This window comes from Piliocolobus tephrosceles, chromosome 21 (assembly GCF_002776525.5).
Source record: "Piliocolobus tephrosceles isolate RC106 chromosome 21, ASM277652v3, whole genome shotgun sequence".
In the NCBI taxonomy this organism is placed as follows: Eukaryota; Metazoa; Chordata; class Mammalia; order Primates; family Cercopithecidae; genus Piliocolobus; species Piliocolobus tephrosceles.
The window spans coordinates 9,479,427-9,504,352 of NC_045454.1; the positions used below are offsets into that span (position 1 = coordinate 9,479,427).

At 56.8% G+C, this 24,926-nt stretch overlaps 3 protein-coding genes across 8 annotated transcripts in view; 2 read left to right on the forward strand and 1 right to left on the reverse strand.

Annotated features, from left to right (window-relative positions):
• Positions 1–253: 253 nt before the first annotated feature.
• Positions 254–7,616, forward strand: CA11 (carbonic anhydrase 11). The gene is made up of 9 exons (XM_023182544.3): positions 254–1,104; positions 1,193–1,267; positions 2,097–2,239; positions 5,404–5,589; positions 5,800–5,895; positions 6,062–6,134; positions 6,226–6,380; positions 6,634–6,799; positions 7,487–7,616. Exons 1-9 carry the CDS (start codon positions 1,038–1,040, stop codon positions 7,510–7,512), a joined length of 987 nt encoding a protein of 328 aa, XP_023038312.1. The 5' UTR covers positions 254–1,037; the 3' UTR covers positions 7,513–7,616.
• A 300-nt stretch (positions 7,617–7,916) lies between these two features.
• Positions 7,917–15,342, forward strand: DBP (D-box binding PAR bZIP transcription factor). The gene is made up of 4 exons (XM_023182538.2): positions 7,917–8,772; positions 9,638–10,048; positions 11,963–12,174; positions 14,854–15,342. The coding sequence occupies exons 1-4, from the start codon at positions 8,634–8,636 to the stop codon at positions 15,067–15,069; spliced, it is 978 nt and encodes a 325-aa protein (XP_023038306.1). The 5' UTR covers positions 7,917–8,633; the 3' UTR covers positions 15,070–15,342.
• A 157-nt stretch (positions 15,343–15,499) lies between these two features.
• The window catches only part of SPHK2 (sphingosine kinase 2), an 11,167-nt gene continuing 1,740 nt past the window's right edge, over positions 15,500–24,926 (reverse strand). For 3 of the 6 annotated variants that reach the window (XM_023182532.2, XM_023182533.2, XM_023182534.1), the window contains exons 3-7: positions 19,541–20,012; positions 18,066–18,215; positions 17,838–17,932; positions 17,630–17,745; positions 15,500–17,212 (exon numbers count right to left, since the gene is read on the reverse strand). In XM_023182532.2, the coding sequence (XP_023038300.1) occupies positions 16,120–17,212; positions 17,630–17,745; positions 17,838–17,932; positions 18,066–18,215; positions 19,541–20,012 (1,926 nt within the window). In that variant the 3' untranslated portion in view covers positions 15,500–16,119. Of the gene's footprint in view, positions 17,213–17,629; positions 17,746–17,837; positions 17,933–18,065; positions 18,216–19,540; positions 20,013–20,836; positions 21,412–21,447; positions 22,453–24,926 lie in introns of those variants that run through there. The other 3 variants (XM_023182535.2, XM_023182536.2, XM_023182537.1) reach the window with 3 other exon arrangements.

Here is a 24,926-nt window from a genome sequence, read left to right on the forward strand (position 1 = left end):
AGCAGCGCTCACTGCACTCCAGGCTCCCAGGGGGATCCCCTGGCCCCGTTAAGGCAGCCCCAGGCAGAGGACCCAGTGGAGCCCTGGGGCGGGGAAGGGGGACTGCGGGCGCTGGGGCGGCTCCAACCTGGGTCCCCGCGAGCAGGAGGACCCCGCATCTGCCAAGGCCGGCGGCCCCTGGCAGGGAGACTTCCGAAGCCTCTCCCAGCTCCACCTTAAGCGCCCCCCTTCCCCTTCCTGCGGAGGATGGGAACAGCCAGCTCGCGGCCCCAGGTGTCCCGGCCACCCCCGCCCGCGTGGCCCCAGAGCCGCTGGAAACCGAGGACAAGCCCCCTACCTCCTTCCGCATCCTGCCCCTTTCGCACCCCCCACCCCCAGCCAACCCGAGGAGTGTTTGCTGCTGTGAGATCACCTGCTCCCCACACCCAACAACAAAATTAAATAACACCACGGGAGAGAAGAGAGGGAGGGGGAGGAGGGAGGAAGGGATGAGAGAGAAGAGAGACTGAAACTGGGAGAAGAGGCAGGAGAGGAGGAGGTGGGGAGAGCACGAAGCTGGAGGCCGACACAGAGAGAGGGCGGGAGGAGGTGAAGAAGGAGAGAGGGGAGAAGAGGCAGGAGCTGGAAAGGAGAGAGGGAGGAGGAGGAGATGCTGGATGGAGACCTGGAGTTAGGTGGCTTGGGAGAGCTTAATGAAAAGAGAACGGAGAGGGGGTGTGGGTTAGGAACCAAGAGGTAGCCCTGGGGGCAGCAGAAGGCTGAGAGGGGTAGGAAGATCAGGAGCTAGAGAAAGACTCGAGGGTTCCGGGAAAAGAGGAGAGGAAAGAGGAAAGGCACAGAGAGACGGGAGAGAAGAGTGGGTTTGAAGGGGAGGGGTCTCAGTCCCTGGCTGCTCTGGCATTTGGGGAACTGGGACTCCCTGTGGGGAGGAGAGGAAAGCTGGAAGTCCTGGAGGGACAGGGTCCCAGAAGGAGGGGACAGAGGAGCTGAGGGGGGGGCAGGGCGTTGGGCAGGGGTCCCTCGGAGGCCTCCTGGGGATGGGGGCTGCAGCTCGTCTGAGCGCCCCTCGAGCGCTGGTACTCTGGGCTGCACTGGGGGCAGCAGGTAAGACCTGGGGTTCCCGGCAGGAGTCCCCGAGGGAGGTTGGAGGTGGGGGTGCCAAGGAGAGGGATTCAGGCTGCTCTCTTCCCAGCTCACATCGGACCAGCACCTGACCCCGAGGACTGGTGGAGCTACAAGGATAATCTCCAGGGAAACTTCGTGCCAGGTGCCGCCAAGGCGGGGACCCAGGAGTCCGGCCCTCCCGGCGCCTCCTTCTTCAGACTCAGGAACCTGGGTTCCCAGCTCCCTCCTCCCCTCAGGACCAGGAGTCCCAGCCCCCTCCTCTGTCCCTCAGGAGTCGGGCCAGCCTCTGAACCCCAGGGGCTCACCATGGGACATTATACATGCGCATTTCAAGTAGTGAGTGGGAGTGAGTGGAAGGAAAGTGTGGGGGTGGAGATTATGTGTGTGTTTGCCGGGAGAGGAAGGTCCTGGCTCCCGCTAGGAACCGGAGGCTGGGTGGCCCCGTCCCCCACCTTGTCCAGCCCTCTCTTGCAGCTTCTCTCCCCAACACATTAATAATAATCCAGCTGTGGGACAAGAGCGATTAAAAAAAGAACTACAACTCCCATGGGGCTCTGGGGTAGGTAGGCAGCAAAGGGGTAGGCTGGTGGCCCTGGGGCCTGCTGGGAGTTGTAGTTCCATGTACGATGGCTTGATGGGTTGGATCGGCTAGGCACGGTGGCTCACGCCTGTAATCCCAGCACTTTAGGAGGCCGAGGTGGGTGGATTACCTGTGGTCCAGAGTTCAAGACCAGCCTGTCCATTTTAGCGAAACCCATCTCTACTAAACTTGGAAACTATTCCAAGATTCTTCTAGGACCCAGGATTCTGGATCCGAGCCCAGTCCTCCCTCAGACCCAGGAGTCCAGGTCCCTAGCCCCTCCTCCCCTGGGATCTGGGAGTCCAGACCACAGCCCACTCAGCAGATGCCAGCCCTGGGATCCAGTCTCTATTTCTGACTCCTTGTCCTCCTACTCCGACCCCACCCCCAGGGCCTCCTTTCTGGGGCCTGGTGAATGCAGCCTGGAGTCTGTGTGCGGTGGGGAAGCGGCAGAGCCCCGTGGATGTGGAGCTGAAGAGGGTTCTTTATGACCCCTTTCTGCCCCCATTAAGGCTCAGCACTGGAGGAGAGAAGGTAAGGGGCTTGGAGGGAGGAGCTATCGAATCCACTGGGGATGGGCATGAGTAGAGACTGGGGAATGGGGTGCTGAGGTAAGAGAGCAGCCTTGGGGGAGGAGGGGACACCCAGTGGGCAAAGAGAAGGCTGCTTACACTGTAAAATGGATCACCTATTCTTCCCTTCTCAACCGTGGCCCCCTGGTCTCCCATCTCTGCAGAAGCAATTAAAAGTAGAACATTTCCTGTGCCAGGCAGATTTTAAAGCTTCATGAGCCTCTAATCTCATAACCACCCCACAAAATGGGTACAATTATTATTATTTTGAGATGGAGTTTTGCTCTTGTTGCCCAGGCTGGAGTGCAATGGTGTGATCTTGGCTCACCGCAACCTCCGCCTCCCGGGTTCAAGCAATTCTTCTGCCTCAGCCTCCCAAGTAGCTGGGATTACAGGCATGCACCACCACGCCCAGCTAATTTTTTGTATTTTTAGTAAAGATGGGGTTTCTCCATGTTGGTCAGGCTGGTCTTGAACTCCTGACCTCAGGTGATCCACCTGCCTTGGCCTCCCAAAGTGCTGGGATTACAGGCATGAGCCACCATGTCCAGCCAAAATGGGTACAGTTATTAACCTTATATACATGCAGAAACTGACGCAAAGAGGTTAAGTTACTTGCCTAGGATCACACAGAGAGCCAGCACTGGCATTCAAACCAGGCAGTGTAGCATGAATGGTGGGACCTGCTTTCCAATACCATGCTGGGAACCATACTTTTTTTTGGAATTGGGATCTCACTCTGTGACCCAGGCTGGAGTGCAGTGTCCCAGTCATAGCTCACTGTAACCTCAAATTCTTGGGCCCAAGTGATCTTCCTACCTCAACCTCAAAAGTAGCTAGGACATGCCCGGATGTGGTGGCTCACACCTGTAACCCCAGCACTTTGGGAGGCCGAGGTGGGCAGATCACGAGATTAGGATTTCGAGACTAGCCTGGCCAACATGGTGAAACCCTGTCTCTACTAAAAATACAAAAATTAGCCAGGTGTAGTGGCATGTGCCTGTAATCCCAGCTACTGGAGAGGCTGAGGCAGGAGAATCGCTTCAACCCAGGAGGCAGAGGTTGCAGTGAACTGACATCCCGCCACCGGACTCCAGCTTGGGCAACAGAACAAGACTCCGTCTCAGAAAAAAAGAAAGAGGGAGAGACAGAGAGACAGAGAGAGAGAAAAGAAAGAAGGAAAAAGAAAGGAAGGAAGGAAGGAGAGAGAGAGAAAGAGAAAGAAAAGAGAGAGAGAGAAAGATGAAAGGAAAGAAAGAACGAGAAAGAAAGAAAGAAAAGAAGAAAAGAAAAAAGAAGCCAAGACTGCAGGTGTATGCCAGTATGCCTGGCTAACTAAGTTTTTTGTAGGCGTGGGGTCTCACTATGTTGTCCAGGCTGGTCTTGAACTCCTGGGCTCAAGCGATCCTCCTGCCTTGGTTTCCCAAGGTGCTGGAATTACAGCCATGATCCACCGTGCCTGGCCAATACCATTTCTTATAAGAACTGGGATTACCTTTCATTTAGCTGCCCCAGCCAAAAGCCTTAAAGCCATTTCCCATCCCATCCTCTCTCCCTCACATCCATTTCCACTCCATGTTCTTTCTAGCCTTGCTACTAAATATTATTTAAATCCTTTCACCTATCACGCCCTCTACTGCCCCCAGTCTCATGCAGGCACCATAATCTCTCACCTAGACTGGTGGCGTAGCCTCCTCACTGGCCTGCCTCTCTACTCCCTGCAATCCTTTCTCCACCCCACAGCTAGAGGGATGTTTAAAACACAAATGAAATCATATCACTCCTGCTCACAATCCTCCTATTAGGATATGTAATAATAGCAAACATTTACATAGCACTTACTATATGTTTGGCACTCTGGCAAATGTGTTATATATATGCAGTTTATTTATTTGTTTATTTTTATTTATTTATTTGAGTTGGAGTCCCGCTCTGTTGCCCAGGCTGGAGTGTAGTGGCATGATCTCGGCTCACTGCAACCTCCACCTCCTGGGTTCGAGCAATTGTCCTGCTTCAGCCTCCCAAGTAGCTGGGACTACAGGCACATGCCACCACACCTGGCTAACTTTTGTATTTTTAGTACAGACAGGGCTTCACCATGTTGGCCAGGATGGTCTTGATCTCTTGACCTTGTGATCCACCCGCCTCAGCCTCCCAAAGTGCTGGGATTACAGGTGCGAGCTATTGCACCTGGCTAATCTTTGTATTTTTAGTAGAGATGGCGTTTTACCATGTTGGTCAGGATGGTCTTGATCTCTTGACCTCGTGATCTGCCCACCTTGGCCTCCCAAAGTGTTGGGATTACAGGCGTGAGCCACTGTGCCCAGCCTATTTATTTATTTATGTTTTGTTGTTGTTGTTTTTGGAATGCCCTTCTCTCTGTTCTTTTGCAAGTCACCTCTGCTTATCCTTCAGGTCCCCATTAAAATGTCACCTTTGGCCAGGTGCAGTTGTTCATGCCTATAATTCCAGTATTTTTTGGAGGCTAAGGCAGGATGATGACTTGAGCCTAGGAATTTAAGACCAGCCTGGCCAACACGTGAAAACCCATCTCTACTAAAAATACAAAAATTAGCTGGGTGTGGTGGCACACGCCTGTAGTCCCAGTTATTTGAGAGCCTGAGGGAGGAGAATCATTTGAACCCAGGAGTCAGAGGTTGCAGTGAGCCAAGATCCTGCCACTATACTCCAGCCTCAGCAACAGAGCAAGATTCTATAAAAAGAAAAAAAAAAAAAAAAAGGACCGGGCGCGGTGGCTCACGCGTGTCTGTAATCCCAGCCCTTTGGAAGGCTAATGCGGGTGGATCACCTGAGGTCGGGAGTTTGAGACCAGCCTGACCAACATGGAGAAACCCTGTCTCTACTAAAAATACAAAATTACCCGGGCATGGTGGCGCATGCCTGTAATCCCAGCTACTCGGGAGGCTGAGGCAGGAGAATCGCTTGAACCCAGGAGGCAGATGTTGGAGTGAGCCCAGATCGTACCATTGTACTCCAGCCTGGGCAACAAGAGCGAGACTCCGCTTCACAAAAAAAAAGACTGTTGTAATCAGAACATGTAAGCGTGGGAAACGGGAAAGAAAAGATCTCTCCCTGCCCCTGTGACAGCTCCTGCCTCTCCCACAGCTCCGGGGAACCTTGTACAACACCGGCCGACACGTCTCCTTCCTGCCTGCACCCCGACCTGTGGTCAATGTGTCTGGGGGTCCCCTCCTTTATAGCCACCGACTCAGTGAACTGCGGCTGCTGTTTGGAGCTCGCGACGGAGCTGGCTCGGAACATCAGATCAACCACCAGGGCTTCTCTGCTGAGGTAGTGACCACTGATTGTTTACCGGCGACCCTCCACCCTGAGTCACCCCAGTTCCTCCCACCTCACCCTGGTAGTGCCTCACCCCATCCTCCTCCACAGAACTGGCCTCCCACTCTAAGCACTAATCCTCAGCCTGATTCAGGCCCCCAAAGCTAGGTCATCCTCTCCTCCCCTTCTGCTGGGGGATCCCATGCTCTGTGCTACCCCCAGGTGCAGCTCATTCACTTCAACCAGGAACTCTATGGGAATTTCAGCGCTGCCTCCCGAAGCCCCAATGGCCTGGCCATTCTCAGCCTCTTTGTCAACGTGAGCGTAGGCGAGATTCTGAGGGAGGGAGCACTTGGGTGCCTGGAACCCAGGGTCTGAGGGAAGAGGGGTGCTGGGAGGCCCAGACTCCTGGGTCCTGGGGGAGGAGACGGTTGAGGGCTTGGACTTCTGGGCTCCTGTGTCCTCACCTTGTACCCCCACACAGGTGGCTGGTAGCTCTAACCCATTCCTCAGTCGCCTCCTTAACCGCGACACCATCACCCGCATCTCCTACAAGAGTAAGTCCCCGGCGTTCTGGGGCCAGTGGTCACACACGAGGGGGTGTTCAAGAGTACCGCCCCTCCTTACTCTGGTCTGATATTCCTGCAGATGACGCCTACTTTCTTCAAGACCTGAGCCTGGAGCTCCTGTTCCCTGAGTCCTTCGGCTTTATCACCTATCAGGGCTCTCTCAGCACCCCGCCCTGCTCCGAGACTGTCACCTGGATCCTCATCGACCGGGCCCTCAATATCACCTCCCTCCAGGTGACCCTCTGTCCGCACCGCCCTTCCTAGGCCTGCGTACTCCACTCACTGGCCTGGGTATCCCCTTGTTCACCTGCCCTCCCTCTCCTCATAGACTGAATTTAAGGAGGTAAGAAGGTCAGACCACCCTTGGGGGTGGGGTGGGGCTGATAACAGGCCCCGCCCACCTGCTCCCAGGGGCGGGATTTCCCGCGTGACGTCACCAAGACCGTTCACTATTCACTCCCAGTTTCCCACCCTCCTTCCATGGCAGATGCACTCCCTGAGACTCCTGAGCCAGAATCCTCCATCCCAGATCTTCCAGAGCCTCAGCGGTAATGGCCGGCCCCTGCAGCCCTTGGCCCACAGGGCACTGAGGGGCAACAGGGACCCCCGGCACCCCGAGAGGCGCTGCCGAGGCCCCAACTACCGCCTGCATGGTATGGTCCAGTCTGCACCCGCTCTATGTCTTGGGCTAACCCGCTTATATGTGTCTCCCCTTGGTGTCTCCATGTGATTCAGTCCCATCCCCCTTCCTGCGTCTGTATGATGTAGCCTCCTGAGCTGTCTCTTTTTCTCTCTCTCTCTACATATCAACGTGGTACAGTCCACCTCCCAGCCCTAGGTCATTGCAGCCCCACGATTTGTCTTTCCTCTTCACTGCTTTGTAACTTGGTCTATAACCCTTGACCCCTGCCTTCCTATGGTCCGATTACCTACTGTTCTGTGCTTCCTATTACTGTGAATTTCCAAAATGGTACAATTTGGATCCTCTCTCCCTTTCCAAGTCGTAGTACTCTACGCTGTTCCACAATCTTATGCTCCTTTCCCACTTACTGAGCCCAGGGATCCCCCCCCGGCTTCGCAACATGGTACAGTCCACACCCCCCAGGAAGACCTTCAAGTAGTTCAGCCTAATGCTGAATCTGACATCCCGATTCCCCCCTCCTGTTGGCTTATTGTGGTTCAGCCCAGTGCGTCTCGACCTGGTACATTCCGGTTCCCCGCTCGCAGACTTCCGATGGTAGAGCCCTGCGCGGCCCAGCCCACGCCCCCTGCACGCCCCAGCGCACGCCCCCTGCCCCTTCCATCCTAAATTGACGCCCCTTGCCGTTGTCCTCTTACAGTGGATGGTGCCCCCCATGGTCGCTGAGACTCCCCTTCGAGGATTGCACCCGCCCGTCCTAAGCCTCCCCACACGGCGAGGGGAGTTACTCCTAAAACAAAGCTATTAAAGGGACGGAACACTTCTTGTTTCTCAGTGGTCTGATTCTAGGCGCGGTGGGGAACATTTGAGTATTAAAGAACAGACTTCTTCCGGAAACCAATTTTCCTCTTTCTAAGCCTCCGCTACTCGGCTATTTTGGCTTCCTGCTTCTCGAAACCATCATTAGGACCGCGGCCCCTTTAAGCGGCGCCCCTCTTCCCCCATCACACCCCTTACCACCAGGCAGCACGAGCAGAGCCATGTGCTTCCCCCTCCCGCCTGCCTCATTGGCCCAAACTGGGTCACGGTCCCGCCCCCAATACCGCCTCCCATTGGACAAATGTAGGTCAGTGTCCCGCCTCCCACCGAAAGGCAAGGCAACTTCACGCGCTGAGACCCTCACGCGCCCTCCTGGGCCCTGGCGTATCCAGAGGCCCCATTGGCTGTGCGTCTCAAGGGGTCGGAGACGATTGGCCCGTGTTTGCAGCCGGAGGGAGGCACGCGGCTGGGGTGCATGCCCACAGAGGCGGGCGGGGCTGGACGCGCCGGGCCGGGACCCGGAGGAGGGGCGCGCGCTGTGGCGTCGGGTGTTTTGGTTCGGATTTTTTTTCCGCGAAAGAAGTTTGCTTTGGCCACGCCTCAAGGCGGCCGCCTCCTCCTGCCCCCTCCTCCGCCCCTCCGCGCACACCTCTCGGTGCAGATTGCAAAGCGCCTTCCGTTGCGAGAGCTGCAGATTTTGCAAGAGCCAGGCTCGCCCACCTTGTAAAAGGGGCTCCTTGGGTCCGCTCTCACCCTCGGTTGCAAAGGGCCGGCCGCTTGATTTGGACACCCCCTCGCCCAGACTGCATGATCTCCCGGGACCCTTTTGAGTTGCACGTTTCTGCACCGAGGACCTCAAATTCCCGTCGCTCCTAGGATTTGCAGCGTTCTGGATACTGGAGGGTTGCAGGCTACACTCGCCCGCCCCTGGGCAGACAGTCGTCCAAACCACTGGAGTGTGCCGGTGACTGGCAGGCCAGCCCTTCGCCTCTCCATGAACCCGTGAGCCTGGGGGCAGGTGCCAGGCGATGGCGCGGCCTGTGAGCGACAGGACCCCGGCCCCTCTGCTGCTGGGCGGCCCGGTCGGGACACCCCCTGGCGGGGGAGCGCTACTTGGGCTGCGGAGCCTTCTGCAGGGGACCAGCAAGACCAAAGAGCCGGCCAGCTGTGAGTTCTAACCCCCATCTCACCCAGTTCGGACACCCCACCCCCTTAAGGCCTCAAATGCCGTTGGGTGGGGGGTGGGGGCCCATAGACACCTCCTGTGTGCGTAGAGTCCATCTTCCCAATCTTAATCTACTCAATTACTCAGGTGTTTAGGCCCCTAGATCCCTCAGCGCCCAGGACCCAAAAGCGCCAGCTCTGAAGCCCGTCCACCCTAAGGTCCCCAAAGTCCTCCTCCCTCGGTTCACAGGAGTGTAGGCCCCAGCCTCCTCTTCCTTTGGTCCGGGAGTCTGGACCCCTGGGGTCCCAGGGAAGGGGTGTGTCGGGTGCTCACACGGTGGTGACACGGGCTTGGGCGGGGCGTCATGGGGTCACATGGAGTCTAGGAATGAGGAATGTGCCCCAGGAATAGAGCCCCTTCCTGCCCCTTACAGATGGTGGGGGAGGGGGAAGGGGGTACAGCGCGCTGGGGATGGGGTTGGGTAATTACAGTGGAATTACAGAGCTGTCATTTTTTTCTCTCACCTGCCCAACCCTCCACCTACCCTCTCCCTGCCCCCCCATTCCTGAACTTCCGTCCCTCTTTCTCTGGGTCGCTGTCTTTCTGTATCTCAATCCCTTCCCGGCATTCTGTCCCCATCTCTGTGAATCTGTCCACCTGTCTCTGCCACCCCCGTCTCCGTTCTTTCTGGGTCTCTCTCCCACTCTGCGTCTCCGTCCCTTCATTTCCCGTCTCTCCTCTCCGACTCCCCGTCCCCTCTTTCTCTGGATTTCCGCCCTGTGCCTCTCGGACTCGGGGTCTCTTCTCCCATCTCTGTCTGCCCCCCCCCCCCCCCCCTCATCCCAACCCGTCTTTCCCGGCCCGCAGGTCTCCTGAAGGAAAAGGAGCGCAAGGCGGCCCTGCCCGCAGCCACAACCCCTGGGCCAGGCCTGGAGACTGCGGGCCCGGCGGATGCCCCGGCTGGGGCGGTGGTGGGCGGCGGGTCCCCGCGGGGGCGCCCGGGGCCAGTTCCCGCCCCGGGTCTGTTGGCGCCACTGCTGTGGGAGCGCACGCTGCCGTTCGGCGATGTGGAGTACGTGGACCTGGACGCCTTCCTGCTGGAGCACGGGCTCCCGCCCAGCCCGCCGCCCCCCGGTGGCCCGTCGCCGGAGCCGTCGCCCGCGCGGACGCCCGCACCCTCCCCAGGGCCGGGCTCGTGCGGCTCAGCTTCCCCCCGCTCCTCTCCTGGGCACGCCCCCGCCCGGGCTGCCCTCGGGGCCGCCAGCGGCCACCGCGCAGGTGCGGCGAAGGGGGCGGGGCGGGTCCTGACGGGGCGGGGCTTGGAATCGGGGCGGGGCTGTGCGACGCTGGGGGCTGGGACCGTGGGACCCGGCTGCGGCCCCGAATTTTGTGTCCAGTTGTCGAGCGGTGTCGTGGGAGGGGGCCAGATTCTGTGTCTCTTAATGGGTCAGGAACTTGGTCTTATGGCTCCATAGGGGAGGAGAGATTTGGAACCCTAAATTCCAGGAAGCCTGCCCAATGAGATTTTGTGGGTTTTTCTGTGGGACGTGGGGACAAAGGATGTTAATAGTCGTGAAGCCAGAACTGGAAGTCCGGAACACCAGAGTTATTTACTGGGCAGTGGACTGACCCCAGAATCTGGGCCCATAACCGATGGAACTGGGATAGGACTGGAGCCCCTAGGTCCTTTACAGGAGCAAAGGAGGGGCACAGAATTCTGTTTACCCAGGACATAAAAAGACTGGCAGCCCAGTTCTTGGGTCCTCCAGTGAGGCGTCCTGCAGCCCTGGGTCCCAGAGTTCTTCAGAAGGGAAGACGTTAGGGATCTTCTTTCTGGATTCTCCAACTGGGGCTAGGGCCAAGCTTCCTATATTCCTAGGAGAGGCCTGGGATCCCAGAATTGTGGGTACCGCAGTGGCGGGGGGGCCTGGGAAGGTCCAGGAGGCCGATGCTCCCCGGAGAGCAGGGGATTGGGATCTTTGGAGGGTGAGATGTTGGAGCTAAGTGACTAGAAGAGCAAGAGGAAAGATGTTTCCCTTTGGGCATATTGAGGTCTCCAGGGACGGACTGCAGTTCGGGAATTCCTGGGCACACCTGCCCCAGGTCCGACCTCCGGGCCGAACCAGGGCCCTACCCTTCCCAGCCGCACATTCCTGCGCCACGTGAGTCTCCCTACCCTCCTCCGCGCTTCGCGCAGGCGCCTTCACGCGCGAGGGGGCGGGGCCGGGGAACGTGAGGGCGCCGATGGCAGGGGGGCCTGGAAGGGAGGGAGGAGGAGGGAAGCAGGCGTCAGCACGTGACTCGGCCCTGAACCTGTGTCCTTAGCTGGCCCCGGCTGGCTGGTGCTTAAAGGTACAGGCGCCTCCTTTCGAACCAATCTTCTGGAATCTTAGAGCAGCTTCTCTCCTATTCCCTTACTCTTCCCAGCGAGTAGCTCTTAGACTGTAACTTGAGAGCTTTTCAGTGCAGTAGATTATTTTTCTCTGGACGATCTGGGGTCTAAGCTTAAGTTGTGGATTCGGTAAGTAGGATTCAGGCTACACTGTGCATCTGAAGTCCTGAGGTTTTAGAAGCAATAGCTCCATCGCTTCTCGGCCTTTTGGCTAAGATTAACTGTAGAAGCAATAGCCCTGATTCATGTGTTACCTAGGGCAAGTCAGTTATGACTGGGACTCAGTTTCCTTGTTTGTAAAGATGGATATGGCTCCATGATCTCTAAGCATCTTTATGGCTTAGGGGAACCTTCATTTTTCTTGTTATTCTGGAGACGGAGTCTTGCTCTGTTGTCCAGGCTGGAGTGCAGTGGTGTGATCTCAGCTCACTGCAACCTCCACCTCCCGGGTTCGAGTAATTCTCCAGCCTCAGCCTCCCTAGTAGCTGGGCTTACAGGCACCCGCCACTGCACCTGGCCAATTTTCGTACTTTTAGTGAAGATGAGGCTTTGCCATGTTAGCCATACTGGTCTCAAACTCCTGACCTCAGGTGATTTGCCACCTTGGCTTCCCAAAGTGCTGGGGTTATCAGCGTGCGAGGGAACCTTCATATTTTATGTTAGGGAGATTAATCCCTGGCCAAATTTATGCTAGATCCCAGAAGGGCTTTCCATGTGGCTATGATACCAGAGCAAGAGGTAGCTTCTGGAAACCCCCTCCCTAAAATACACACTTAGCTGACACGTGCTGTTTCCCCAAGGCCTGACCTCTCGGGACACACCCAGCCCTGTGGACCCAGACACCGTGGAGGTGCTGATGACCTTTGAACCCGACCCAGCTGATCTTGCCCTATCAAGCATTCCTGGCCATGAGACCTTTGACCCTCGAAGACATCGTTTCTCAGAGGAGGAACTTAAGCCCCAGCCAATCATGAAGAAGGCAAGGAAAATCCAGGTGCCAGAGGAGCAGAAGGTGAGCAGAGCTGGATGTGGGACATAGGCTTGGCTGGAGACATGCCCCACAGCCAGGGAGGGGCCTTTTCTCACATTCAGGCCTGGGCTTCTCACTGGGATTAGTGCTCAGCCTCTCCTGGCCTGCAGCCACGGATTAGTTCTCCTTGGCCACGGGGCACAAGGGGGCAGGGGCCTGAGGTTTGTGAAGATAGTGTCAGCTGGGCGAGGGGTCTCACTCGTGTAATCCCAGCACTTTGGGGGCTGAGACAAGAGGATCGCTTGAGCTCAGGAGTTCAAGACCAGCCTGGGCAACATGGTGAAACCCCATTTCTACAAGCTACTCGGGAGGCAGAGGTGGGAGGATTGCTTGCACCTGGGAGGTTGAGGCTGCAGTGAGCCAAGATTGCACCACTGCACTCCAGCCTGGGCAACAGAGCGAGACCTTGTCTTAAAACAAAAGACAGTGTCACTGTGGGGTGCTGAGTCTGCCAGCTCTGCTACGTCTACTTGTAGAGACTTGGAGCTTCTCCTATTACTTGGATCCAGAACCCTCAGTGGGTCAGGTCTCAGGCTCCACCAGGCACAACTGCGAAGGACAGTCTTCCTTGGCAATGGGATATCAGCCTGTGGCCTGTCTCTCCTTACTCAGCAGGCTTTTGATCTCTAATGTGGGACTTCCTTTGGAGTGATTGCCTTTGGCTAGGATGCAGATTCGGCCAGCCCCTTTAGGACTTGTTTCCTGGGCCTAGGCTTCTCACTGGTGTGAGGCTTCAGGTTTCTGTTAACAGCCAGGGCCACTTCTGATTTGGGATGATTTGAGCAGTGATTGCATCTTTGCATCTTTTTTTTTTTTTTTTTTTTTTTTGCGATTACTAGAGTCGTCCCTAGCAAGAGTAGCTTGGGCTTCTGTTACAAGACTTTGTCATTCCAGGCCAGGCGCGATGGCTCGCGCCTTGTAATCCCAGCACTTTGGGAGGCTAAGGTGGGCGGATCACTTGAGATCAGGAATTTGAGACCAGCCTGGCCAACATGGTGAAATCTCGCCTCTACTAAAAGTACAAACATTTTCCGGGTGCAGTGTCTCATGCCTGTAATCCCAGCACTTTGGGAGGCCGAGACTGGTGGATCACGAGATCAGGAGACCATCCTGGCCAATATGGTGAAACCCCGTCTCTACTAAAACTACAAAAATTAGCTGGGTATGGTGGCACGTATCTGTAGTCCCAGCTACTTGGAAGGCTGATATAGGAGAATCGCTTGAACCTGGGAGACGGAGGTTGCAGTGAGCCGAGATTGTGCCACTGCACTCCAGCCGGGTGATAGAGCAAGACTCCATCTCAAAAACAAAAGCAAACAGGCCAGGCGTGGTGGCTCATGCCTGTAATCCCAGCACTTTGGGAGGCCGAGGTGGGCGGATCACCAGGTCAGGAGATCGAGACCATCCTGGCTAACATGGTGAAACCCCGTTTCTACTAAAAATAAAAAAAATTAGCCAGGTATGGTACGGACACTTGTAGTCCCAGCTACTCGGGAGGCTGAGGCAGGAGAATGGCGGAGGCGAAGCTTGCAGTGAACTGACATTGTGCCATTGCATTCCAGCCTGGGCAACAAAGTGAGACACCATCTCAAAAAAAAAAAAAAGAAAAAAAAATTAGCCAGACATGGTAGCAGGCACCTATAATCCCAGCTACTCAGGAGGCTGAGGCAGGAGAATCGCTTGAACCTGGGAGGTGGAGGTTGCAATGAACCGAGATCATGCCACTGCACTCCAGCCTGAGCGACAGAGGGAGACTCCATCTCAAAAAACAAGACTTTGCCATACCCTTGTGCAAGACATAGCTACTTAAAGCAGCTAGGACCGGTCTATAAGTCAAATCTACACCAGTGGTTTCTCCTGCTAGAGGGCCCTGTTCCTTGGGACTGGATTTACCCTCACAAGCAGGAACTGGGCTTTAATTAAATGGTGGAGTGGAGAGCATCTCTCTGAGCCCAGTGGTCCTTAGTTACTAAGGAGGAGTCCTCCTTAGTAACCAAATTCCAGGATGGGAGGACTTCAGGTATAATCCTCTGGGGAGGTCTCAGGATAGTCCCCTTTCCTAAGGGACAGCTCTTCTCTCAGGTCCTGGTGGGGGGGGAGGCTATTCTCTGGCCTCAGTTCAAGGCCAGCAGGTCAGAGACTGGCCATAGCCATTGAAACCACTTAGACCTCACTTTTGTTTGCCAAGGATGGATGAGGTTGCCTTGGCAACCAGGTCAGAAGGCCCCAGCTCTGGGAGGATTTTATGGGACACCAAACCCCATTACCAGGGCACCAAGCTTTCCTTAGCAACCAGGATCTGGAAAGGCAATGTGCAGGGCAGTGCTTTTCAATGGGAGAAGCCCTCAGACCATGAAGGCCTTGTTGCTAGGGAACAAGCATCCTTAGCAAGCAGGAACTTTATCATGTGGGGAGGGCTGGGGCCCGCTTTGCAGAGTGGAGACAAAGTGAGTTGCTTAAGGGTGGGGGTCTATCTTGTGCCTTTACTGTTGCTAGGGGCCCAATCTCCTTAGCAACCAGGGCCCTAGAAAGGCAGACCCTTGGGTACCTATCCCAGCAGAGACCTGGTATGGTTTAGGCCCCGCTGCTGTGGCTCCCTTCCTCTCTCGCTGGGACCTGGGTCCCTCTGGACCTCAGTGCCCTCCCCCTTTCCTCCCCCAGGACGAGAAATATTGGAGCCGGCGGTACAAGAACAACGAGGCAGCCAAGCGGTCCCGGGACGCCCGGCGGCTCAAGGAGAACCAGATATCGGTGCGGGCGGCCTTCCTGGAGAAGGAGAACGCCCTGCTGCGGCAGGAAGTGGTGGCTGTGCGCCAGGAGCTGTCCCACTACCGCGCCGTGCTGTCTCGATACCAGGCCCAACACGGGGCCCTGTGAGGCTGCCCCACATCCCCACCTGGCGGAGCTCTCCTCCGCCTTGCTGAGACTTACGCCCTGTTCCCTCCCTGCCCTGTGGCCCACGGGCCGGCCAGCTGGGTGCCCCAGGGACGTGATAATGCAGATAAATACATTTATATTTTTAAGAAAAAGCGAACCTCCCCCCTCCCTTGCGGGGGCGGGGAGGGTCCTCTGTGTGTCCCCGGCACGTCAGGGACCCCATCCTCCCACCGCCTCCGTTAACACGATCCTGAATAAATCTTGAGAACCCCAGAGCCAGCTGTTGTGGAAGAGGAGAGCAGCTCCCTGGCATACTGGCTACAGCCCGTGGGCAGCTCAGGGCTGCCGTCCATAGAGGGCAGGCGCTGCTGGAAGAGCTGGAGTCTTGAGTCCTCCCGCGGGCTGTCGGATGGAGAAAGGGCAGAAGGTCTGAGAGGAAGGAAGCGACTGCCTTTATTGCATAGACCTTTTCAATTGCTTTTTAGATTGGGGACGGAGGACGCGCATGAGACGGAACAGGGGATATGAATTTCCCCACCCCCACCCGCGGGGGGAGGAACATTAGTGCAAATCCTAGCGCCGGCCCCGGGGAACCTGCCCCTCCTGGGCTGATTGGCCAGCTAAATGGAGGCACCGGAGTGGATGGGGCGAGGCTGCGGGCCCTGACCGGCCGAATCACTGAGGCCTACCCCAGCCAGTACATTCCAGGTCCTGTCATTGGGCGATGCGTAAAACAGGCTCCGCCCTCTGCCGTCCTGGCCGGGTAGGAGCAGGTGGCTAGCTTCAGGACTGAGCCCTGCCCCTTAAGGGCGTCCCGAGATCAGACGCCAGGCCCCGCCCTCATTGATCAGGCACTACCCTCGTGACGACGCCCACCCTCCAGCATCACGTCTGGTCCCATGAAGGCGGGCGCAATCCTGAGACGGGGCCAGGGCCCTTGCCCTTGTGGGCTGCCACCACAACTCTAGCAGCCAGGCCACACCCCTAACTCAGGCTCCGCCCCATTGGAATGTAGGCCCCGCCCCCGGCGGGTTCCAAGCTTGTTTAGTTTCAGGGCTCCCGCCCTGGGCAGCCAGGAGGGCCGGTGAGCAGTGTACCGAGGCCAGGGTGCATCTGTGCCTGTATCGGCCCATACTCCACCTGCTCCCCGTCCACCGTGAGCACGCCGCGCGGCGTGAGCGGCTCTAGGCGGAAGGCACGGGCCGCGGCGTAGCCCAGCTGCGGACAGCCCAGGCTGAATTGGCTACCACGCTCCATGGCCAGGAAAAGGCGTAGCAGCGCAGCCCGCGAGATGCCGCTACGCACCCAGCACAGGTGCACCAGGCCGTCGTCGAAGCGCGCGTGCGGAGCTGCCACCAGGTCAGCGCCTAGGTGGCTGGGCGATACGGCCAACATGAGCACAAAGTCCCCCTCCAGCGTCACCCAGTCTGGGGGCAGTGGGGTGCCCAGTGGAGGCAGCAGGTGGTCGGGCAGGCCGCAGGTGGAGGCCGCTACCCGGGCATCAGGGGTGGGCGGTGGGAGCTCAGAAGATGGGGGAATTACGGGGGCCCCCTCGGTGACGGGTGAGTGTAGACCTGCCTTGGGAGAGCCAGGAGGTGAAGACGGCAGTGGGTCCGGGGACAGCGGAGCATCCCCAGCCCCACCCCAGTCCCCAGCCAGCTCTGGGCCCCCACCGTTGAGGGACAGGATGGGCAGGGGTTCTGGTGAGCCAGGGGAGGCCAGGGCAGGTTGGGGCAGGGGCAGGGGCAGGTCAGACACAGAACGATGCAGGGGTGAGTGGGCCATGGGCGGGGCTGGGTCTGGGGTTAGGGTCAGCTCTGACTTGGCACGGGGCAGGCTATGGGCAGGGGTGGGCGAGGCGGGTTCCACAGTGGCGGGGAGGTAGGAGAGGCGTCCGCGGTAGGTGTGCAGTGTGGCAAGGCCCAGCACTGTGCCCAGTGTGAAGCGGGCACTGCCCAAGGCCCTGAAGCGCTCGCTCTGGATATCCACATCTGACACGAAGCCCCAGGCCACAGACAGGAAGGAGAAACAGTGGGAGCCCGAGGCCAGCGTCACGGAGAGCAGGTCCAGGGGGTGGCTACCACCCCGGCAGAGCAACAGTGAGCAGTTGAGCAGCAGGTCGAGGCCCAGGGCTGGCTCAAATCTTCACAGCCAGAGGTGGACAGACACACAGAAGGAGCAAATAGGGGTAGGGGAAAGAGACAGGCAGGGAAGCAGGTGGCAATGAGGCCAGGAAGGCCATGGCCCAGGCCCACCACAGCCGTGGGGCCACCTCTAGGCAATTCCTTACGGGACCAGGTTCCCGGTCATCTCTTTCATTTGCTCCCTACAGTTCACTGAGTGCCTCCCATGCCAGGCAGAGTTCTGGGCACTAGGGATACCGCTGGGAGCCAGGCAGTCACAAATGTCCAGGAGCTGGGGGTGAGGCACTAGGGATACAGCTGGGAACCAGGCAGGCTGATTTACTTGACTGACTGTGGGTTTGGCTGAGTGAGAGATATAGGGGTCCCTATCACCCCCGGAGGGCCTCATCCCTCCCTTGGTGGTATTCTCAACCTACCCCCCGTGCTGGTTCACTGCTCCGGCCAGCGCATTGCCCGAGCCACAGGGGAGGACGCCCACAGGCATCTTCACAGCTTCCTCCCAGTCAGGGCGATCTAGGAGTCCGTTCAGCACCTGGAGGGTGGGAGACCAGAAGCCTGGGTCCTGGTGGCAGCCTCTGCAGTGCCCCAGGGCCCAGGGTTAGGGGCAGGGTGCTCCTGCTCTACCTCATGGAGCAGCCCGTCTCCTGAGACCGTGACGATGCCATCCCACTCACTCAGGCTCAGCCCCTGGACCAGCTCCCGAGCGTGGTTCTGTCGTTCTGAAGTGGGATACCGGGCCGTTAGGCAGGCTGTCCTAGCCCAGCCCCATAGCCCCAGGAGTCCCACCCACCACTTTGCTCCCTTAGGACTCAGTTGTCCCAGCCCCCAGCTCCCATTCTCACTGGCCCTTACCTGTCTGAATGAGGTTGAAGGACAGCCCAGCTTCAGAGATCATAGGAAGCACGTAGTTCTTACACCACTGCCAGGCCAGGCCCCGCCCCCCAAAGGGATTGACCAACAGGAGCAACCTGGGCGGCCGAGGTAGCAGGTCAGGGGTGATCTCTGTGGAGACAGGTTAGGGTCTGCAGAGGCCAGCGACCCAGGCCCCCCACCTTGGAAACAGTCACTTCAAACAGCCCCCTACAGAATTGGTGGAGGGCTGGCACCTGGAACCTGCTGGCTCTTACCTGGCCAGGCCTAGGTATGCAGCCCTGCCCCACCACCCAGGTGCTGAGACAAAGGCAGAGCTTAGGTGTGAAACCAAATGCCCTTTGTCCCCACTTGAGGGAGGAGGGCACAAGAGCTCTAGTTTGGAGCTGTGGTTCCCACTTTCCTCACCCCAAACACCTATCACCCAGGATCAGTTTACTTCCAGCCCTTAGGGGCCCCAGGCAGGATTAGATGCCACCTCTGAACTCCAGGGAAGCCCTAGGAGACCTCTGTTGGCACCCATCACTCTGGGTGGTACCTGGTCCTGGCTCAGGCTGCTGCTCTCACCAGCCTGGGTGACTCATCTGTGGTCAAGACCCATGCAAAGGGGAAGAGGGCAGGAGACAGAAACATAAATCTAGCAAGAGAACAGCAGATGTAAATCACTTCTCTGTCTGCTTTTTTGTTCTGTTTTTTGTGACAGACTTTCGCTCTTGTCGCCCAGGCTGGAGTGCAATGGTGTGATCTCAGTTCACTGTAACCTCTGCCTCCCAGATTCAAGTGATTCTCCTGCCTCAGCCTCCCAAATAGCTGAAATTACAGGTATCCATCACCACGCCCGGCTAATTTTTGTATTTTTAGTAGAGACGGGGTTTTGCCATGTTGGCCAGGCTGGTCTCAAACTCCCGACCTCAGGTGATCCACCTGCCTCGGCCTCCCAAAGTGCTGGGATTATAGACGTGAGCCACTGCACCCGACCTCTGCCTGTGCCTTTTCTTTTTTTCTTTTGAGACAGAGTTTTGCTCTTGTTGCCCAGGCTGGAGTGCAATGGCGCGATCTCGGCTCACTGCAACCCCCGCCTCCTGAGTTCAAGCAATTCTCCTGCGTCACCCTCCTGGAGCTGGCATTACGGGTGCGTGGCATCACACCCAGCTAATTTTTTGTATTTTCAGTAGAAATGGGGTTTCACCATGTTAGCCAGGCTGGTCTTAAACTCCTGACCTCAGGTGATCTGCCCGCCTCAACCTCCCAAAGTGCTGGGATTACAGGCATGAGCCACCGCACCCGGCCCTCTGTCTTTTTGTTCCTTCTGTAGCCCATCCCCGTGTATCACTCCTAATGGATCCAGAGAGATACATCACCCAGACACAGAAAAATAAAGACACAGCTGCCTATGGAGGAAATTCTGCAGAGATACCAAGGTGGCCCCAGGACAGAGCAGCTGCCCAGCGCCTCACCCCCATCCCTGGGCAGCGGCAGTCCTCGGAGCAGACAGGTGAGGGCGGTGGCCCAGCGCTGGGCCTCCGCACGGTTCTCTTCGTAGGTGGCAGCCCCATCTGTCCGGAAGGTGCGGGTGGTTCTGCGCCGGCTCCCGCGCCGGCCCCGAGGGTAGGTGTAGATGCAGAAGTAGGCCGCTGAGTCTGAGGGGCTACGGCTTCGCAGGGTGCAGCAGCCTGAGACCTCGGCCAACGGGACCAGGCCACCCCGGGGCCTGGCTTCGGGTTTGGGGCGCAGCCGCTGTATGTGCAGGGCCTGCGATGTGAGGGTGAGGGCAAAGCGTGGGCCTCGGGCTGGGTAGGAGCCAAACTCGCCATGGAGGAGCGGGGTGCTGGCAGCCAGTGGCGGTGGGGGCGGGGCCATGGTCTTAGCCCTGACCAGGGTGCTCCTAGGCCCGTGGCCCCAGCTCCCGGTCAGCTCCTGTTCTGGCCTCTGTGGAAAGGAAGGAGAGAAGGAGTAAGAGTTCAGGACCCCATGGCAGGGGCAGGGGCTGTGGACAGGAGGAGACAATGAGGGGCAGTGGCAGATGAGACAGGAGCACCAGAGACAGACAGGCTCTGACAGGTGCGGGCAGACCTTGAGGATGCAGGACAGAGGCCAGCTGGGCAGGAAGGCCAGCATCCTGGAGGGGGCCGGAGACCCGGGCATGCAAACATTCAATCATTTATTTCCCAGTACGTATTCAGTACCCTCTATGTGCCAGTCACGGTGCTAGGCCTAGCAAACACAGCAGGAAACAAAATAGCCCCAAATCCTTGCCTTCACAGGAACAGATAAACAAGAGAAAGGATTAAAATATACAGGGGGTTGGGTGATGATAACGGGCTTTGGGGGAAAAGAAGGCACAGGAAGGGGAATGGATAGTGGGATTGGAATATGCAGAAACAGACATGCAAAGACTGAAAGGCACACCCCCTCCATCCCCTGCCACCACATGGTGCGGAGGGTAACAGCAGCAAAACCATCACAGATGCAATAGAGATACGGTCTGAGAGCCAGAGAAACACTGAGAGGAGACAAACAGGGTCAAGGAGGTGAAACCCAGGCTGATGAAAGATACTTAAGAGAGCAAGACTTTCTCACCCCAACAAGAAAGGCAAGACAGAGTGAAAGGGAGAGCAAATAGGAGGGGTAGGAGGCAGGCATGGGGACAGCTGGAGAGAAGGGATATGACAGAGGGACTGCGGGGTCTGAGAGGAGCCACATGCAAGCACCTGCAAGGGGCAGGGGCCAAGAGCTGGTCCCTGAGCACTGACCTGGGTATCTGGCCGCCTGCTCTCCAGGGAGCGGGTGGGAGCAGGACTGAGATCCCTTCCCCACAGGCCCTCTCCCTGCCCTCTGCCCGGATTCTGCCTCCTCCTCTTTTCGCTCACCTTTGTTCCCCACTGCCCCGCCCAGCCACCTGCCAGTTCTGCCCCTCACACTCCCCAGGCCCAGAGCGCCAGGACACCGCCTCCCCGCCCCGCCTGTGGACCCACCCTTAGGAACTACATCTGCTCCCCTACCCCCAGCGGCTCCCTCGGTCCAGGATGTCTGCCTCACCCCTAAACCTGCCCTGGCCCCATTATGGGAACCTCAAATCAGGCTCAAGCACAGAGCCCTAGATGTTCTCCAGTCTTGGGCCTGGGTCTCTGAGACCTGGACCTGGGTCTCCATCCATTGGTCCCTAATCCATAGGCCTGCGTGTCTGGCCCTGGTCCTCTGAGCCGCCATCCGCACCCTATTTCCAGAACTCAGTCCCAGGCCTGGGTTCAGTCCTGGCCCACGTTTTTCATTTCCATCTCCCACCCCGGTGCCCCAGTCCCAGACCTGCGTCCTCTTGGTCCCTCAGTCCCCTAGACTCCGGTCCCTGCCCCGACCCCCGCACCCTCCTCACACGCCGGGTCCTCCTCCAGGCGGCCCCGCAAGTCAGCACCAACAGCCCCCATCAGACCTAGGGGTGGGGGGAGGGTGTGCATCCGCTCAGCCAATGGCCGTGCAGCCGGCCTGGGCCGCACCAATACGAGGGCGCGGGGGGTGGAGCCAGGCAGCTCGCGAGCTTGGCGCAGGGACCGGCCGCGGGAGAGGCCGAGAACTGGGCGGGGCCTCGCGCTTCGGGAGACTGGCCGCCATCGTAGGTAGGGCAGACGAGCAGCGGTGACGACGTCGAGGCCCCATAGCGCCGTTGTCGCCATCTTTGTTAAGGGAAAGTGGGCCTGTCCCATCCATTGAATTCACAAAAGAAAGGGGCGTGAGGGAGGAGGTCTTTAGCTGCAAAGACAGAGACTCTAACACGCGTAACAAAGGCCCAGAGATCCAGACACAGAGCAAGGCAGAGACCCAGAGAGGCTGGATGAGGCAATAAGAGAGCTGGGAGGAGAGAGTGGGGCAAGTGAAGGATACGTTTATTTTCGAACAGTTACAGAGTCAGAGAGACCCAGAGAAAAGCAGAGATATAAACAAGAGACCAAAACAGTGGGATTGAGAATGTGCAAGGTAAGGATACAAGAAAACCCTGAAAATGACAGACACGGAGACAGATGGAGACAGACACTTCTGGAATGGAAGCCGGGAAGGAGAGGCTCATTAATTCAGACTTATTTACCTCAGGCTCAAACCAGAATGGAAGCGCCATGAGATAAACATCTGCCCAGTGAATGACCCAGTCACATGGCAAGACAGAGACATAGAGAGATGGGGACAGTATCTCTAGGTCAAAGGTGAGGGAGGGAGAGAATATTGGAAGCCCCGGGGGCTGGGAGGAACTGGGACAGAAAGTTAAGATGTTGCCAGACTCACCGAGGCAAAGACATGGCAAAAGTGAAAGAAAGGCAAGTATGTATCAAGAGACCTAGAAACAGAATTGCATAGAGAGAAAGAGATATGCATTAGGAGACAAGGGCAGAGCTCGCTAGAAAGTGTAATCCCAGCGCTTTGGGAGGCTGAGGCGGGTGGATTGCGAGGTCAGGAGTCCAACATGGTGAAACCCCCGTCTCTTTTTTTTTTTTTTTTTGAGATGTAGTCTGGCTCTGTCACCAGGTTGGAGTGAGTGCAGTGGCGTAATCTCAGCTCACTACAACCTCCGCCTCCGTGGTTCAAGCGATTCTTCTGCCTCAGCCTCCTGAGTAGCTATGACTACAGGCACACGCCACCACGTCCGGCTAATTTTTTATATTTTTAGTAGAGATGGGGTTTCACCGTGTTAGCCAGGATGGTCTCAATCTCCTGACCTCATAATCTGCCCGCCTCGGCCTCCCAAAGTGCTGGGATTACAGGCATGAGCCACCTCACTGAGCCAAAACCCCTGTCTCTACTAAAAATACAAAAATTAGCCAGGTGTGGTGGCATGCGCCTGTAATCCCAGCTACTCAGGAGGCTGAGGCAGGAGAATCGCTTCAACCCAAGAGGTGGAGGTTACAGTGAGCCGAGATCGTTCTACTGCACTGCACCCTGGGTGACAGAGCAAGACTCCGTCTCAAAAAAAAAAAAAAAAAGATAAATATAGGAAGAAGTTTGCTTATTGCCAAATCATGTACCTAGCATCTAACCCACAGCAGCAACAGCACCAGATAGTATGTGCCAAGGAATGACACGGAGAGAAAGGGGGACAGAAACCCAGTAAGACTGAGACAGGGGGCACAGCAACTGAGCTTGGGGCCCTGGGAGAAGGAAAGGCAGAGACACTGAGCAAAGAGGCTGAGATTCAAGCACAGAGCCTAAGTCACACAGACGAGAGGACAGGGAGGAGGAAAAGGCGAAAGGACCCTGCAGCCCACACAGACTTGCTGTGTGACTGCTGGGAAGCCCCTGAATTCTTGGCCTCAGCTGTCCTGTCTGGGACGCGGGAAGAAAGCTATTCACACTGAAACAGGAATTAAAAGAAATTAAAGAACGTGTAAGCAAAAACTCAGTTGTACGTAAAAAAAAACCCAGTTCCCCCTGAGAAAGAGAAAGAGGTCGAGTCCTTTAAAAATTAACTGCCTGTTTTTCTGTCTGTGGCTAGTGAGCCTTCTCTCTCTCTTTCCCAGGCATTGTGAAGACCCCGTTTCTCTAGCTGTGCAGCTGCAAGATCACCAGACAGGATAAACTCAAGTCGTAAAACATGTTTTTCCTTGAAATGCAAGAAATAATGTAATGTATGACTCAATTGAATAACTCTTTGTTTCTCTCTTCTCTAACATGCTTCCCCGTGCACAGATCTCCCCCAGCCCCACAAAATGCTTAAAAGCTAACTTGACTCTCTGTTCGGGGCTCAGTCTTGTTTGGATGTTAATCTGTCTGGGCTGGTGCACCTAAATAATAAATAATAAGTATCCTCCTCAACCCCTTGGTCTCTCTGATTCCTGAATTATCCCACCGCAACACCTGCCTGGAGAGAAGGTCTGAGATCACTTATAGAAGGGCTTCCGGGCTGGGCGCGGTGGCTCATGCCTGTAAGCTCAACACTTTGAGAGACTGAGGTGGGAGGATCCCCTGAGCCCAGGAGTTCAAGACCAGCCTAGGCAACAGAGACCCAGTCTCTAGAAAAAATAAAAAAATTGGCCGGTGCAGTGACTCATGCCTGTAATCCCAGCACTTTGGGAGGCCGAGGCGGGTGTATCACCTGAGGTCAGGAGTTTGAGACCAGCCTGAACAACATGGTGAAACCTCGTCTCTAGGAAAAATACAAAAGTAGCTGGGCGTGGCGGCGCATGCATGTAATCCCAGTTACTTGGGAGGTTGAGGCAGGAGAAGTGCTTGAACCCAGGAGGCAGAGGTTGCAGTGAGCCGAGATCGTGCCATTGCACTCCAGCCTGGGCAACAAGAGCGAAACTCCGCCTCAAAATAAAATAAAATAAAATAAAATAAATAAAAATTAAAAAATTAGCCAGGCATGGCGGAGGCTACTTGGGAAGCTGAGGTGGGAAGATCACTTTAGCCCAGGAGGTTTCAACTGCAGTAGGCTGTGATTGCGCCACTGCATTCCAGCCTGGGCAAGAGTGAGACCCTGTTTTTTCTCACTCTGCCGCCCAGGCTGGAGTGCAGCACGATCTCGGCTTATTACAACCTCTGCCTCCTGGGTTCAAACGATTCTCCTGCCTCAGCCTCCCGAGTAGCTGGGATTACAGGCGCACACCACCATGCCCGGCTAACTTTTGTATTTTTAGTAGAGACAGGTTTCACCATGTTGGCCAGGCTGAGCTCAAACTCCTGGCCTCAAGTGATCTGCAGGCCTCGGCCTCCCAGAGTGCTGGGATTACAAGCGTGAGCTACCACGCCCGGCCTCCAATCTTTTTTAGAAAAATAAGAAGAAGAGGAAGAAGAAGAAGAAGAAAGAAGAAAAGAAGAAGAAGAAGAAGAAGAAGAAGAAGAAGAAGAAGAAGAAGA